General features: G+C 35.4%; 1 protein-coding gene across 9 annotated transcripts in view; it reads left to right on the forward strand.

The window, feature by feature from the left end:
• Scaper (S-phase cyclin A associated protein in the ER) overlaps positions 1-16,899 on the forward strand; it is a 375,238-nt gene that overhangs the window by 137,714 nt on the left and 220,625 nt on the right. For 7 of the 9 annotated variants that reach the window (XM_004872072.3, XM_087210281.1, XM_087210283.1 and 4 more), the window contains 2 exons: positions 6,096-6,232; positions 13,485-13,550. In XM_004872072.3, coding sequence (XP_004872129.1) covers positions 6,096-6,232; positions 13,485-13,550 — 203 coding nt within the window. The remainder of the gene's footprint in view (positions 1-6,095; positions 6,233-13,484; positions 13,551-16,899) is intronic. The other 2 variants (XM_087210282.1, XM_021250117.2) reach the window with 1 other exon arrangement.

Below are 16,899 nucleotides of genomic sequence, written 5' to 3' on the forward strand. Positions count from 1 at the left end.
TTGTGGTGTCTCTTCAGGAATCCAGGTTACTGTAGGTTTAAAACAACCACTGGAGACTTCTGGGCACTGAATGCTGAATGTTCCTGTAAATCTCTTATCTTCAATCTTGGAGGTAGATGAGATAGGTTATGTACATTTAGGGTTAATCAACCTTGTGTTGCCAACTTTAGACACTCCCTCAATGAATAATATGCCTAGATGCAGAGCTGAGCAGGGATCCAACCAAAGTTTTAAGGTGACAAAGGGCAAAATGAAGGTCAAGCTTTTTTCTGCTTTTAGCAACCTATTGGGCATGTGTAGGGTCAAGTGAAGAGGTTTTTTTTGTTTTTTGTTTGGTTTTTTTTGGTTTGTTTTAGCAAAAATGGCATTTATAACTCCCTCACTACCTCAGAAGAAAACACAAATCATGTTTTTAATGAGTAACAGGGTAAGGGCCTGTTTGCAAGATATATTAATCTCGTCTCATTTTCATTGTTTGTAAGGTTTTTCTTAATAACTTTGGCATTTGGCTGTGTTACTTTTCTGTTACTTATTTTTACATTGAATTAGTTTTGTAAAAACTATTTTTCCTTTGGTTTTAGTGACAGGGTCTTGCTGTGTAGTTCAGGCTGCCCTTGAATTCACTGTATATCCTAGGGTGACCTTGAATTTCTTCCTGCCTCAGCCTCTAAGTATTGGGGTAACAAGCATGTGCAACCATACCTGGCTAGTTTTATAAAACTTTTAGGAGGAGATATTTTGGGTTAGCCATTCTAACCTCTAGAGATTCCTGTTGTATTCATTTTGTGGAAAGTGTCATGGCTTTTTCCTGAAATTTCCTGATCTATTTTCTATTCTGCTTTCATCTATACATTTTCCCTTTGTCTCTATCATGCCCTGTTTGCTCATCAGTATTTCCTATAAGGCCTGTCCAGGAGGAGGCCTGTGGTTTGATGTGGAGAGTCCATGCCAAGAGACTGCCTTTCCCCCACACAGACCCCAGTGCAGGCACCCACTGGTACCTCTCTTGCCTTTGCATCCCAGACCCCTTTCGCTTTAGATGCTTTTCTACTGGACCTGTTTGGTTCTCTACTGCAACTTTTCCTTTTCAAACTTTCATCTGTTCACCTTGTTGTCTCCCTCTGGTTTCTCCTGCAGAAACCTATTCTGTTTGGGAATCCTCATCACCTAGTTTTAGCAAATGTTTCCGTGGATTTTCCTTTCCTATAAACTAATCTTCCTGTTTTTATGTAGGAATTCAGGATCTAAAACTCTGCTACCACTGTTCTCAGAATTCTCTTTTATAAGGATTTTAGTAAACTACTCGATCAAGGTTGTAAAACCTTTTTACATACTTTGTATCTTCAGGAGCCATGTCAAAATCTTCTTCCTTTTTAGTTCCTTCACGGTTTTAATAGAAAAATAGCTGTTGATTATCCTGTGTCACACTCAACAGTGCATCTCTTTTATCATCAAAAGGTGATCTTGCTCTTACAAAAAGCAAAAAAAAAAATAAGCCATTAGAAGCAAATACATAAAACTTGAAATATGTTTCTAGAAAGCTGAACAAAAGACTCATTCTAAGTCACAGGAAGACAAAATATAAGCAAATGGTCAAACATATAAATACCAGTTTTTCAGCTAACAAATTGGCAGAATTAAAAACAAAACAGAAACAGTAGGAATTGGCAAACTGCTTGTGAGGACATAAATTAATTCCCTTTTTTGTTGTTGAATTTGGGAATATTTTCCAGAAGCCATAAAATATGTGTAGTTTGTGACCTAAGAATTTAACTTTGGTGATTTAATCATAATGGAATAGTTGGCTTTGTGTTTAAATATTAACTCTATGAATATTTGTTATATTATTATTGTATTGAAAAATTTAAAATTGTTCATATGTCTAATAATAACATGTTAGTAAAATTAGTGTATCCACAAAATGGAATACCTTATAGCTGCAAGCTTATATTGTAAAATATTAATTTATGGTCAGTATATACATTTAGAGCATTATATGAAAAAATGAGTCCAAAGTGTTATAAATGTTACATTCTCTTTTTATAAAAATATATACATATGCAAAGAATGATGTACTTTAGAATGATGTACTCCAAAATATTACTTGTTATTTTTAGGTGTTAGAATTGTAGGAGGTTTTACCTTAATTTTATTTATCCATATTTTCTATAATATGAAATGGTTTTGTATTAAGAAAAGTTGTTACTGTTATTTTTAAGATTTTTTAAAAACTAATGTAAGAACCTAGTGTGTTTGTCTGTGTCCATGTGTGTGTTTGTGTGAATGCATGCATAAATGAATTGTCTATTTTAAAAGTGTGATTCTGGATAATTGTAGATAGAATCAAAGTATAGTGCCTGCCACTGTATATTAGGATCCTTAATGGTTTCTATTAGACATGTAAATTATATTTATACATAGCTAAAATAGTATAATTGGACCTTTCATAAAGTCAAAGATGTCATTTAGAATACTCTTTTTCCTTAGTGTAGTAGTAGAAATTACATGTCAGAGACTAGCCTATGTGAACAGTTTAGGGGGAAGGAATGTAGAATAGTGAAAAAATTTGATCTTGTAAAGTCAGCCAGTTGTTGTTTTGACTTTCAGGTTTGTTGTGATCATGAGCATAATACCAAACCTCTTTGAGGTTTTTCTCTGTATTTGTTAAGCATCTGTAAAATGTAAACATACTACCACTTGTCTTATAAGGTTATGAAGATTACAAGAAATAATGTGTGTAATTTTTCCAGCCCTTTGCTAACCGCATAATAAGTGTTCCATAAATGATAATGTGGATGGTGAGTCCACATACAACTTGCATTATATCATGTATCTTATGGGAAATGGGCCCCTTCCTTTTCTCTTCCCCTTCCCTTGCCAAGAAAGAACCAGATCCCCTCCTCAAACCCAAGCAGCAGGTACAGAGACATCCCTGTCAGAGCTCGTCGGCCTGGCGATGGAGGATTGACAGTGCCCAGGGTTGCCCACAGCCCCCATGGCCATCACTTCCAGCAAGCCCAGGGTAACTGTCGGTGTCTCAGGAACATATGAGGGAATTGACCAACCAGATGGTCACGGGGCTCGTTATGGTGGGATACTAACCACTGCGACAATGAGACAACACTTCCATCTGCCGTCAGATCCAGGTTTAGCCTCAATCTTCTCCCCTCTGTCAGCTTGAAACAGATCCAGAAGAAGAGACCTTCGCCCAGCAACCATAAAACAAAAGCCTGGAATGATAGATTTCCCTCTCCTTAAAATGGCTGCTACATTTAATGGGTGACTTCTCCTTCCCATAATGCCCCATTTCCTGCCACAAGGTTCCCTTCTTCTTCCCACAGTCAACTGCATTCCTACCTAAGACCCAGCCCCAAGATGCCGTCCTTCTAGTCCAAACTGGTTTTCTTCTTCCCATGATAACAGTGTTTCCCACCTAAACCTAGCCCTCAAAATGGCTTCTCCTGCCAAAAGACAACCTTCTTCACAACATGGCCCCCTTCCCGCCAAAAGAGTAACCTGATACTTGCTTCCTCCCTGGCAACTAGTGATGTCACAAGTTCCTCCAATTCCTTGGTGGCATGCCTCACAAACCCTCTAATCCCTCACCATCATGTCACCCAACCCCCTACCCCTAACTGCTATAAAGGTGCTCCAGCCCCTGCCACGCTGCTGCACTGCTTTGTTGAGAGGCAGCCCAGCAGATTGTCCTTTCTTCTTAATAAAGGCTCGTTATGATAAAAAAAAGAAAAGAAAGAATCGGGTTATTTTTTTAAAGTTGATTTATGTATAGATGAGTATACTTATCACTTACATCATTGTTTTTGATTAGTTACAAAATATAAAGGTAATATATAATAGACCTAGTTTATCAAAGAAAAATCATCCTTTCTCTATGTAAGAGAATATTTTTTCTTTTGGCTATGAGATTTTTGGTTTAGGAGAACTCTTTTGGTAGGCTGATGATTTGAAAAGTAAACATAGTTGTACAACACAGACTCAGTTGCACCTCTGCCTCTAAGGTAGCACTCATGTGTGTGGACTCTAATCATACTGTCTAGATTTAAATTTGGGCTGTCTGTTTGCAAAATCACTCAGTCATGATTTTGACCTAACTTTGGACAAGTTTGATTGTATCTCAGTTTTCTCATAATTAAACTGGATATAGTAAAAATACATGCCTTGTAAGTGTGTTCTAAGGACTAAATGAATGATTTTATATGAAGCCTTTAGTATATGTTGTCTAAGCCCTTATTGGCACTTCTGTTACATTACCCTCTTTTTTATTCATTCACTTAACACATTTTTGTTGAGTGCTTGCCATATGCCAGGCATAGTCCTAGACACAACAACATCCATGAAGGAAAGAAAGTCAATGCTCTTGAGAAACTTATATTTTAGTAAAGAAGGCTATAATGAATGTATGATGTAGGCAAGTCCTGTGAAGAAAAAGACAAAGTAAGGAGAAAGCAAATAATAGAGGGTATTTTTTAGAGATTGAATGGTCGTTTTAGCTGAGGCCATGCAAATTTCTAAGAGAAGAATATTCTTGGCTAAGAGAACAACTAAGTGTCCTGAGGTAATAATGTTTCTGAGGGATGTGAGGAGGACGAAGAAGACCACTGGTGGATGATGAAAAAAAGGAGAGGGTTATATGAGGTCAGAGAGGTCAATGATGCAGAACTTTGTAAGCCATGGTAGAGTATTTGGATTTTACCCTAAGTGTGATGAGAAAGCAAGTTTTGATTAGTAGAATGATGTGATTTGATTTATATTTTTAAATACTAACTGGCTGCTTTTATAGAGAAAAGACCTGGAAGTCAAATTAGAAAGGGAGAGGTTGATTAAAAGATGATGAAAGTGGTGGAGGTGAGAGTGAGTCACTAGTGACTTAGATTAGGTGTTAGTGACAAGACAAGTGTGGTTGATTTGGAGGTTGATGTTCGGGTTGTACTTGAAAAGAGAATGGATATGACTGCTGATGTATTAGATGTATGCATTTATGTAAGGTTTTACATTTATTGAAATAGGAAACACCCTAGGCAACTGTATGTATATAGGGAGCATAAGAGTTTTGTAGGGGACATTTTATTTTGGAAATGCTAGTCATGGAAATTCTCTACTTAAGAGGAGATTTTTGAGAAGATATTTTTATGTAAATAATTGGAGTTTAGGAGAAAGTTCAGGAGTAGGGATAAAATTTGAGCATTGTTCATTGGTAAATAATGTTTTAGGCCACTGCATTTGAGGGATGAGTTTGAAGAGAGAAAAGGAAAGCTCTGATAATAGCTCTGGCAAAAACCAATATTTGAAGTCAAGAAGAAAAGAGCCAACAAAGAGGACTTAGAAGGGGTAGTGAATTAGGACAGTGTAATAACTAGGAGCCAAGTGAAGAAAGGGTCTCTGCGAGGAAGGAGTGATATTTAGGGCTGAGACTACAACAAGAAGATGAGAACTAAGAGTTTGCTGTTGGTGTTGGTGGCCTTGACAAAGACAATTTGTACCTTGCTAAAAATTTTAAGGTAAAAGCTGGCTGAAATGGGTTCAAGAGAGAATGAGGATTAAAGAAATAAAAACAAAGAGGATAAACTTTCAATGTATCTCATTAAAAAGGGGTAGTAGCTGGAAGGGGATTCTTTTGAAATAATTTAAGTAGAAAGAATTTAAGTGATTTAAGTGTAAGGGGAAAATTAATGGTGCCAAGAATAGGAGAAATAACCCCATAAAGGAAGAAGGATTGGGATCCTGTGTATATGAGGAAGACTTGGCCCCAGACAGGAACATAAGTGTTCATAAATAACAGGAGAAAAGACAAATATATCTACCTTTCCTTTTACAGTACACTTGTGGACAGGGATTATGTCCAGTCCATGTATTTTTAGCTTTTAATACTGTCGATGTTCAATGAAGGTATGATGAGGCAGTGAACTCTCAAATAAAACAAATTCTTCAAAGTTTTCCCAAGTGACCGTGGAAACCAGTATTTCATAGCAATTACTTTTAGTTTTATCTATATAAATCTTTACATTTATTGGTCTGTAGGAATTGTATATTATTTAAATTCATCATTGTTACTATTTTATTGATTGATCTTGTAGGAGCATCTTTCCTTGAAGAAATATATTGTTGACATTGTGGTTGAAAGTTCAGCTCCCTCGGAGCCTGTGAAAGATGGAGAAGAGCGGCAAAAAAATAAAAAAAAGGCCAAAAGGATAAAAGCTCGGATGAACTCCAGGTACCTAAATATTTTTAAGAACCAAGCAAAACAGCATTCATGAGATACCCTTTAATGTAAATCCAAGAAAGACAAAATAAAGGTTAAAGTTGTTTGCTTTCAGAAAGCCTTGGAAATAACACTGATGAGCCTAATTTATAGCCACTTTCTTTGATTGGGACAGAAACTGCATATCGATCTAAAGCCCTTGCTTTCACCTGTTAAGAGCTCTTCTTATAATTGGATGCCAGAACCCTGCCAAACTTGTGCCTCCTTCAGCATGCAGTAGTATGTTTAAATATGTGTAAACCAAGCCTATTTTTCTTTCCAACTATTGATTTTTAAATGAAGTATCAAAGAAAATCAATAGCAATCAACAAATAGAAGTCTGCTGGATGTAGTGTCAAACCCCATGACTAGGTTTAATCAATTTGGTTGCCTGTCACAACAAGAAAAAGTTCGAGAAATATCTTAAAATGGAAAGTGAGTTGTCAGACCTGTAGTTTATCATCAGCCTCTGAAGTGACATCTGAAGATCAGACAACCATGTAGTACATCATTACCTCACTGGCATTGAGTGTCATCTGGTGACTGATGGGTCTCATTGGAGGACTCAGATAGAGTTGTTCCTTAGTAGATAATCTAGTGATGTTTGAGAAGAAGTATTCTGAATATGTCCGTACACTTTTATTACCAAATGTCCCAAAATTGAGAAACTTGACCCATAGGATAGATTATAAAAATATAGAACTAAAATAATGGTGAATGGTACAATTATTTCTCTGTCATTTCCATGACCAGATTATGATCTATCAAAGTGTCCATTTTATCTCACAGAATCAGTGTTAACTTCACTGGGTCCATCAATGCAAAGAATAGAGAAGGCTTTCTTGATTTTAGTTTTGAAGTCACCCTAGGTTTCTAAGAATAGTTTCACAGCTTACTTCATTTCTAGTTCATACCAAGTAAGTACTGACTCCTGACACTTGTTCTTTGATTCTTCTGTTCTTTAAATACCTTCTACTTAGTGATAATTACTGCGTTTATACCTTCAATTTCACTCAAATTTAGTATGTCCAACAGACCTGCTTTCCTCTCTCCACAAAACCCATCATATCCCAGAGTCTTCTCTGTCTCAGTGAACCAATTCTGTTCTAATCACCTGGCTCCAAACCTTCTCAGTCATTTGCAGCCTCTTTGCCCCACACCTCACATTCAGACTGACTAGAGATAGTGCTGGGTTTGGGTCAAAAGATACTGAGCTTTGACAGCTCTCTCTAGTTTTGCTGCTTTCCCTTGTTCCATGTGCTTCTCCTCTCTCTCCAGTGTGGCTAGAGACCTCTGACCAGTCCTGCCACTCCCCATACTAACCACCTTGGGCAGGGAACCTGGTGAAATGTGAGTCCCCTCCATCACTTCTGGAAACCTTAGAGTTTTCACAGGCCAGTTTCTTCTTCCTGAAAGGCTGTTCCCATGCACCACACATCGGGCTCCTTTACTCCCTTCAGGTCTTTCTTTAAGTGTTATCTTTAAGTGAGGCCTTCCTTGAGGGCCTGATTTGTTTGTTTTAAATAAATGGTGCTTATTTATTAAAGAAAATCTTAAAAATGTAAATAATCATAGGAAAAAATACAATTCTGCTGCCACCACTATTTTGGGGCAGATGTGTTTTTATGTATATACCTATATCTATTGATATTTTCATTAAGACTTCATTTACTAAGTGAAATTCACAGAGCTTACTTGTGCAGTTTGAGTTTTGACAAATCTAAATACCCATGTAATCTGTATCCATCAAACTTTAGAATATTTCCATTGTCCCACAGAGGTTCTTTGTGCTTCTCTGTAGTCTGTTTTCTGCTGCCCTTGACCCAAGGCAGTCACATATCTCCTGACTCTTATTGATTGCATTTTTCTGTTCTAGAAAGTCACACATATGAAATCACACACCTTTGTAATTAGCTTTTTGTAAGTGTACTCTTTCTGAAATTTGGCTAGTGGTGTGTAAATGTAATTTATTCCATTTTTATTGGTGAACATATCTATTGTTTGGATAATATTGCAGTTTTTTTGTCCATTCATCTCTTGATAAACATTTGGGTTTCCAGTTTGGAGCATTTTTAAGTAAAATTACCAAGTCTTTGGGTATACCATATGTTTTCATTTCTCTTGGATAAATACCTAAAAGCTTAACTGCCAAACTGTTTTCTATAGTAGTTGTACCATTTTGTACTCTCCATAATCCTGCTAGTACTTGGTATTGTTAGTTTTTAAATTTTACCCAATTCTAGTAGAAATGTAGTAGTATCCCATTGTGGTTCTGGATGAGATTCTGTGGTGATTAATCACCTATATCAAGCATCTTTCTGTGTGCTTTGTAACCATTCAGTATATTCCTTTATGAAGTATCTTTTGAAGATATTACCCATTTTAAAAAGTGGCCTGTAATTTTATTTTTGAGTGGTTTATATATTCTGACTACCAACTCTGTCAGATACACACACACAGAGTTTTCTCTTCATCTGGAGCTTGACTATACATTTTTCTTGATGATAGCTTTTTATAAGTGAAAGTCTAATTTTTATACTACTTATTTCATCAGCATTATCCTTTTATATCTAGTGCTTCCTGGGTTATGTCTCAGAGATCTTTGCCTGTCAGAAAGTTAAATATAGCCTCTCACTTTCTAGAAGCTTTATAATTGATCTTTTGCATTTGGGCTTATGATTCATCTTAAATAAATTAATGAGAATGACATATAATACAGACTCAGGTTTATTTTTCCATGTAGATAGCCTGTTGTCCCAGGACTTTCCTTTTATATTATTATTTAGCATTTATACTGTTTGGTTAAAAAGAAAAAAAACTCCACCCTAGGTATGTGAGTCTGTTCTGGACTTTCTTCTGTTCCATTGATCTCTAATTTCTTGCTTTAAAAACTTTTTCAGAAATACTGTGGATCTGTGGATCTGTGTTTGGATTCTTTCTTTAATTCTGCTTTTTGATATATTTGTCTATCTTCAAACTACCTTATTATGATAAATTTATAAGAAGTCTTCAAGTAAAATAGAACTGCTTTATGGTTTTTTGAGTGTTTTAGTTGTCTAAGGACTTTTGGCATTTTCATATAAATATTAGTCATCTTTTTTTAATTTATAAAATAAAAAAGTCTGTTGAAATTTTGGTTAGGATGGTATTGAATCTATAGATCAGCTTGGGAAGAAATGGTATGATAGGGTATGTCTGCATTTATTTAGAAATTTAAAAATTTCTCTTAGTAATGTTTTATGATTTTCAGTATATGTCTTACAAATATTTTTTGAAATTTATCCCTAGTATTTTGATGGTTTTGATGCTATTGAAAATGTTATTTTTATTTCATTTTTAAACTTCTCTGTTGTTAGAGTATAGAACCCCAGTTGATTTTTTTACACATTAACCTTATACCCTGGCACATTGTCAAATTGAATTCTGAGTTGTAATAGTAGTTCTGTAAATATATGAGCTTTTTATATACATGAACATGACATCTGAGTATAAAAACTGTGCTATTTCTCACTTTTCAGTGTATATTTTATTTCTTCGTCGTATCTTACTGTGATGCCTTGTGTCTTCATTTAAATGTAGAACAGAAACCTTGGTCCTTATCTTGGTAGGAAAGCATTCAGTTTTTTACCACTAAGCTGTGATGTTAGCCATAGGGTTTTTTTTTTTTGTAGATGCCCTGTATTGGGTTAAGGAAGCTTTCTTTTATTCCTAGTTTGTCAGTGTGATGCATTATAATGATTTTTAAATACTTTTATTGAGATAAAATTCCCCATTTAAAATATGCTTGATTTGCATTTTGAATGTTAGCCTGTATTCCTAGAATCTGCCACTTGCTCACAATGTATTTTCTTTTCTATATCTTTCCAGATTTAGTTTGCTTATCTTTTGTAGAGAATTTTTGTTTGTTTGTTTTGTGGAGAATTTGTACACATATGCTCATGATGTTTGTTGGTGTATAGTTTCCTTACCATGTCTTTGTCTGGTTTTGGTATAAAGAGAATTCTGGCCTTTGTAAATGAGTTGGTTACTGTTACATTCTCTTCTGTTTTTCTGTATTTGTATAAGATTGGAGATATATATATATATATATATATAATTTCCCATGAATGAAGTTATATTTCTTTGTTTTTCAGTTTGGGTAATTTGTGTCTTTCATTTTGATTATTGCATGTAAGTTGATGCATTTATGCCTTAAATTGCAAAAAATAATCCCTATTCTTTGTGATGTTGGTCCAGCATGTAAGGAGCTTGGAAGGTGCCACTCCATCCTAAGAACAAGTCAAAAGCTGAAAAAAATCAGTGACCTTTCATTCATATATATATATCAGAAATGAGGCCACAGGACAAACCACTGTACCCTAACTGGACAGATAGATAGAAAGAATCATAATTTACCAGAACAGAAATCCATGAGCAGAAATTGTTGTGAGAATTATAATTTTATGAATCACTGAAGACTTGGGTATAGACAACTCAGAGTCAGAACTCTGGGGAGCCCAGTCATGGGCACCTTTACACTTTTCATGAGTTTGCTTCTAGAAGTGTTGACCAGTTTCTCACAATGAATATTGGAGAAAATTCCTCTGCCTCTTTCAGCTGGAAAAGGGAATTCTATAGTATGCCACAACATTCTTTTCTTAAGAAGTTCTGTGAGTCTGGTGTGGTGGCACACTTCTGTAATCCCAGCAGTCTGGAAGACTGAGGCAAGAAAATCACAACTTTTGAACCCCACCTGGGCAACTTAGGAAGAACCTGTCTTGAGATAAAAAAGAACTAGAGATGTAGCTCATTGCAAAGACTCTGGAATCAATCCCCAGTACCAATAAAAAATAAAAAAAGAAGTTGAGTTGTGCTGGTAGGAGAAACTATTTAACTGGAGTCTGACGTGCTGGGGCTTTATTAGACCCTAACAGACATGAAGGAAGGAAGGGAAATACTCAACTCCAACCTCTTTGTGGAGAAAGAAAAATAATTCAAGACAGGCCCCTTGTACCTTTCCATGTAGCAAAAGAGGTAATACCCAATTCCAACTCACTCTAGCCATTCTGTCCCATCTAAGTGGGGAGGATGAGTAGAAAACACTTGCTCACACTTCAGAGGCACAGACTCATTAAAAGATAGAGCATAGCTGGGCATGGTGATTCATGCCTGTAATCCCAGAGTTCTAGGAGTCTGAGTCAGGACTACAAGTTTAAGCCTAGCCTAGGCAACTTAGCAATTTAGTGAGACTTTTTTTAAAAAGGCTAAAAAATAATTATAGAACTACAGAAGGCTTTTTTAAATGCCCACACTTTACCACCTTACTAAAGCCTTACTTACACCACTTCTGTTGACATAATTCATTATGTCTATCAAGAAAAATTACAAGGCACACTGTAAGGCAAAAGCATAATTTGGGGAGAAAGAGCAAACATCAGAACTAGATTCAACTATGGCAAGGATGTTAGAATTATAATAGTGGGAATTCAAAGTAACTAATACATTTAGGGCTCCTGAGGGTAAAGTAAACATTATACAAGAACAGATGAGCAATATAAGCAGAGAAATGCAAATTCTAAGCAAGAATCTACAATGCTAAAGGTGAGATGATGGAAATCTGTACCCTCACCTAGATATCATTTGCATTGGCAGAATTGCCTTGATGTAACTATTTTGAAATTGTGTAGTGAATAAATGGGTTAATTTTGATCAACTTCAGCTCTTACTATAACAGCAACTACCCATATTCATCGTCACTCTGCTCTATGAAATTATGTATTTGTAATGCTATTATGTCTTCTTCCCTTTCTCCTTTCTGGAGATTAAGTTGCTTGAATATATTCTGTCTCTCTTTCCCTCTCTCCTTCCCTTCCTCTTTCCCCCTTCCTATCCTCCACCATCTAAGTTATACAGAGTGGGACCTATGGAAGAAAATTTTTAACTGATTCCTAAAAGTGAATCAAGACAAGATTCAAGTTACAAAAAAAGTAGTAATCTACTGTTTCAGGTCAAATTAGAATTTGTGGGTGAGATAATTCTTGTTATGTGTGCATGAACAAAAGAATGGATTTGATCTCTCCCACCTTAAGCCTTAGCTCAATGTATGTCTAGTATAACAGGCATCTTCCTAAGCCTCAATGTTTTCTTTGAAAAATGGGGATAATACCATATTAAGAGTTTGTGTATAAATGAGATAATGAATGTACAGTATCTGGCACAAAGCTTGAAACATATTTAACACTGCATAATGGTTATTTTTTCCACCCTTCAGATGAGGTAACAATTGTGTTCAGCAACTAAGTAGTTATTTACCCATGTTGGTATACCTTAATATTTTGGCTGATAGCAAACAATACATAATGAAACAATATATAATGTCATGTTTTATTCCAATTTACATATTTCTTTATTTCCAAAACTAACTGTGCTATATTGCTTTCTTTATTAGGAATGTTATAATTTGCATTTCACTTTTTTAATGAAACAGTTTGGGGTTTTTTGTCAGTTGCTGTTTAGATTGGTCTGTGTTGTGATTAAGTTTTTCATAGGCCACTGGACTAATTCTTTGAGAAAAGGATCCTTTGGATGAGCAGTTAACATTTAATATTTTCCTCCCAAAAGACAGAAAAACAAATCAATATTAATGGATTGCTGTTATGAGATCTGTCTTCAACTCATCATCTGTTGAGGATTGTCACCTCTGGTTTAGACAAGCTAGAGCCTAGTTAGTGGCAAGAAAGTGTTATCTTGAATTTTCAAAACCTGTGGTGCTTAGTATAAACAAAACCAAAATCTTTGAGGATCTGATCAATTTATTTTAAATGATTTCTAAAGTTAAATGACTATTCTCTACTTGTACTTATTTTTGCATTATATATCTCTTGAGGTACTTACATAGTTAGCCAATTCTGCTTTGTAGAAATCTAATAGACTTTCAAATTGAATTATAATGATACTTAAATTTCTGGAAAAAACCACATTTTTAATCCAATCTATAAACTTAGAAGTGTTTTTATGAGTCTGTTGTATATCTTACGAGGCAGTATGTAATCTTCAGTCCTTCATAATAACAATAATTTAAAGAAGCAATTTCAAAAATCCAAGTATTAAAATTAATGTAATTAATTTGTGACCCTAACAGTATGACTTTATGAAAGGAAAGACACAGCTAAGGCTTTGGATTGTTATAAAATTATAAAAATTAGCAACAAAAAAGCTAACAATGCTAAAACCTTTTTCTCTTTAGGGCCAAGGAATATGAGAGTTTAATAGAAACAAAAAATTGTGGCTCTGATTCACCTTATAAAGCAAAGTGAGTATTCTGTCTCACATTTTAGTTCATTCTGCTTTTCTTTGGTTTCTTCCTGTAACAAAAGTGTATCTGAACTGTCAAAACATGCCTGTGGTCACGAACTTGGTTTCTGACCCATAGAATATCATTCCCTTAACACAGTGGTATTCTACTAGAGATGATTTTGCCAAGGGCTCTTTGGCTACACCTGGGCACAGTTCTCATTAGTACAACTTGGGGAGAAGGCACTACTGGCATCAAGTGGATAGAGGCCGGGGACCCTGCTAATCATCCTTCAGTGTACAAGATAGTCGCTTGCAGCAAAGAATGATCTCAGCAGAAATGTCAGTAGGGCTGAGGTTTAGAAATCCTGTGGTAACTGATCAGGTTCTGGAAGATGAGGCTGTGGTGGTGCTTCTTCTGGGAAGATCTCTAAGGATTGTTCCTAGAGCCATTTCTTAAGGAGAATAGAATTCTTTAATTCTCATAAGAGATTAGATAAGGGTAGAGATTTTAGATGAAACTAAAATTTTTAGACTCCACCATTAGGGCATAAGTGTAATTAAACAGTAGCTAAGAGGAAAAAAAAGTTGTCACTTTGCCTTTCTCAAAAATACTGCTGACAAAGATACAGTAAGAAAAGTGCCCACATACACTACTGATGGGAGGACAGATCAGCATAGTGTTGTTGAAAAGTAATGTGTATTAGCCACATAAGAAGTCTGCTTTGGTTTCTAGGCTACTCAGTGAAATAATGTAAAACATGTCCGGATATTTATTTATGAAGATGACTGTTATTTTTAATTTGTTGAATGAAACAAATATTCCAAATTGAGGAATATGTATAGCCATTTGTTGGTGTAGATATGCTGTAGACTATTAATGTAGCCATTATTTACATTACAGTAGAAATACTCTTGCCTTTCAAAAATAAGATATATATCAGTATATATGTACTACTTTCATTTATTATTGTTTGGTAATTATTAGATTTGCATACTAAAATACTGAAAGAAGTAACAGAATGATCAAGATTGTGATTCTGTGTGTATTGAAGACTAGAAAGTCAAGTAAAAAACTACTAGTAGAAACAGTAGGAAAAATCAACTAAGTAAGATGGCTGATTTTCAGATTAATATGATAATATTAACAATTAGTAAAATTTACTGACCATTTACCTTATGTCAGACTCTATGTGAGCTGACTCATGCCTAAATTTCATGAAGTTAATTAGGAAAACTGAGGGCAACTTGCATGTAACAGCACATCCAAGATATAAAAGGTAACAGGTTTTCTTTGTGATAACCAGCAAGAAAATATAAGTATCATATGTAATAGTGAAAAAATTAAGAATAAGCCCAAGAAATGTGAAGAAACCTGTAAAAAGAGAACTGGGATATAAACGAAAGCTTGTATAAATAGAAAGATAAATCATACTCTTAAATACAAGGCACAGGACAGTAATTTCCCTATTAATATTCCTACAAATGTAATCTCTATAACATAGCTACCTTTTCCTTTTTTTTTTTTGCATGGAGCTGGAATCATTCTAAAGAGCATGTAAAGAGTGAGAATTTCTAGAAATGTTTTTAAAAGGAGAATAATGGAGGGCCAGGGGTTTAGCTCAGTGGTTCCGCCTCCTGCCTTGCAAGCATAAGGACCTGAGTTCGATCCCCGTTACCAAAAAAAAAAAAAAAAAGAATAAAAAGGAGAATAATGGAAAACTGAGGTAACAGACATTTAATAATAGTTTAAGGATGCATTTGCCTGTGAATAGAAATACAAGTGTTTGGATGATATTTTTAAAAATAGTCTATAAACAGGGCCGGGAATTTAGCTCAGTGGTTCCACCACCTGTCTCACAAGCACAAGATCCTGAGTTCCATCCCTGGTACCCCGCCAAAAAAGAAATCTATAAGAAGATCTAAATGCTTGGGAAAATTTAGTATACAGCTGGTACAATGTTTGTGGAGATGGCCAGAAATTGTTGAGCCATTCCTGGAGGCTGCCACATCAAGGAGTGGATTCTTTATCCTGTTTTATTTTTTAGACAGGATCTATGTAGTTCAGGCTAGCCTTGAACTCTTTATGTAGCCCAGGCTAGTCTTGAACTCATAGCAATCTTCCTGCCTCAGCTTCCCAAGTACTGAGATAACAGACATGTGCCACCACACCGAGCTCTTTTTTCCCCTTCTTGAAACTGTTCTGACCCTGTGACCTGAAGAAAGCTGCAGAAGTGATACTTGATTTCCTAGCCTTGGTTTCATAGGTCTTATTACTTCTGTTATCACCCTCACTTACTTGTTCTCCTGTGATTCCCATGTGAGTAAGCCTGATCAACCTCCATGTGGGCAAGAGATCACTATGGAGTGACAGGTCAGTTGTCCTGCCTGTCCTTGCTGAGTATCCCATGCAAGGGAATGAGGTCATCCAGGACCAGTCATCACTTAGCCCATCTCCCAAGTGACCACACTTGCCACATAGGTTACTTTAGGTGACCAGAAAAATTGTCTAGCTAAGCCCCAGATTAAAATGCAGGGAGCAAATACAGTTTTTGTTTTAAGGCACTAATGTAGGAGTTAGTTTGTTTCACAGCAACAGATTACTGGTTCAGTGATCAAAGTGGAATTTCAAGTCATTAAAGAAAGGATCAACTATCTGATAAATACTGATGACTGTTTCACCCAGTGACAGCAGATTACACATTCTTCTGAAGCTCACAAAGAACACTCACCAAGGTAGACCACATTCTGGGCCACAAAAGATGCCTTAACAAATTTGAAAGACTAGAAATCATACCATATCTGCTTTCAGACTACAATGGAATTGCACTAGAAATCAGTAACAGAAAGATATTTGGAAAAATCTCCAAACACTTGAAGATTAAATGATACACTTCAAATAACACCAGGCTCAAAGGTAAAATCTGAAGACAAATTTTAAAATAGTTTGAGCTAAATGAAAATGAAAGTAATCTTTGTCCAAATCTGTGGCATGCAGTGAAAATAAATGCTTAGAGGGAAATTGATAACATTAAATGTATGTATTCGTAATGAAGAAGGCCTAAAATGAATCATGTAAGCTATCACCTTAGGAAACTATAAAAAGAAGAGTAAATTAATCCAAAATAGCAGAAGAAAATAAATACTAAAAATTAGTAGAAATCTGATTTTCAGTAGGACTCAAAAACATGAAACAAGCTCATAATCTGATGTTTTGAAAAGATAAAATTGATATAACCTTCTAACCAGGCTAAGAAAAAAATGAAAGATACAGATTACTAATATCAGAAAAAAAATAGGAGAACATTACAGATCTCATGGATATCCACAGAACAATAAAGCAAAATTATGAGTAACTCTGCCCACAG

Source organism: Heterocephalus glaber, unplaced genomic scaffold, assembly GCF_053883595.1.
Source record: "Heterocephalus glaber isolate CG9 unplaced genomic scaffold, H.glaber_assembly_v1.0 deba00001140, whole genome shotgun sequence".
Classification (NCBI taxonomy): domain Eukaryota; kingdom Metazoa; phylum Chordata; class Mammalia; order Rodentia; family Bathyergidae; genus Heterocephalus; species Heterocephalus glaber.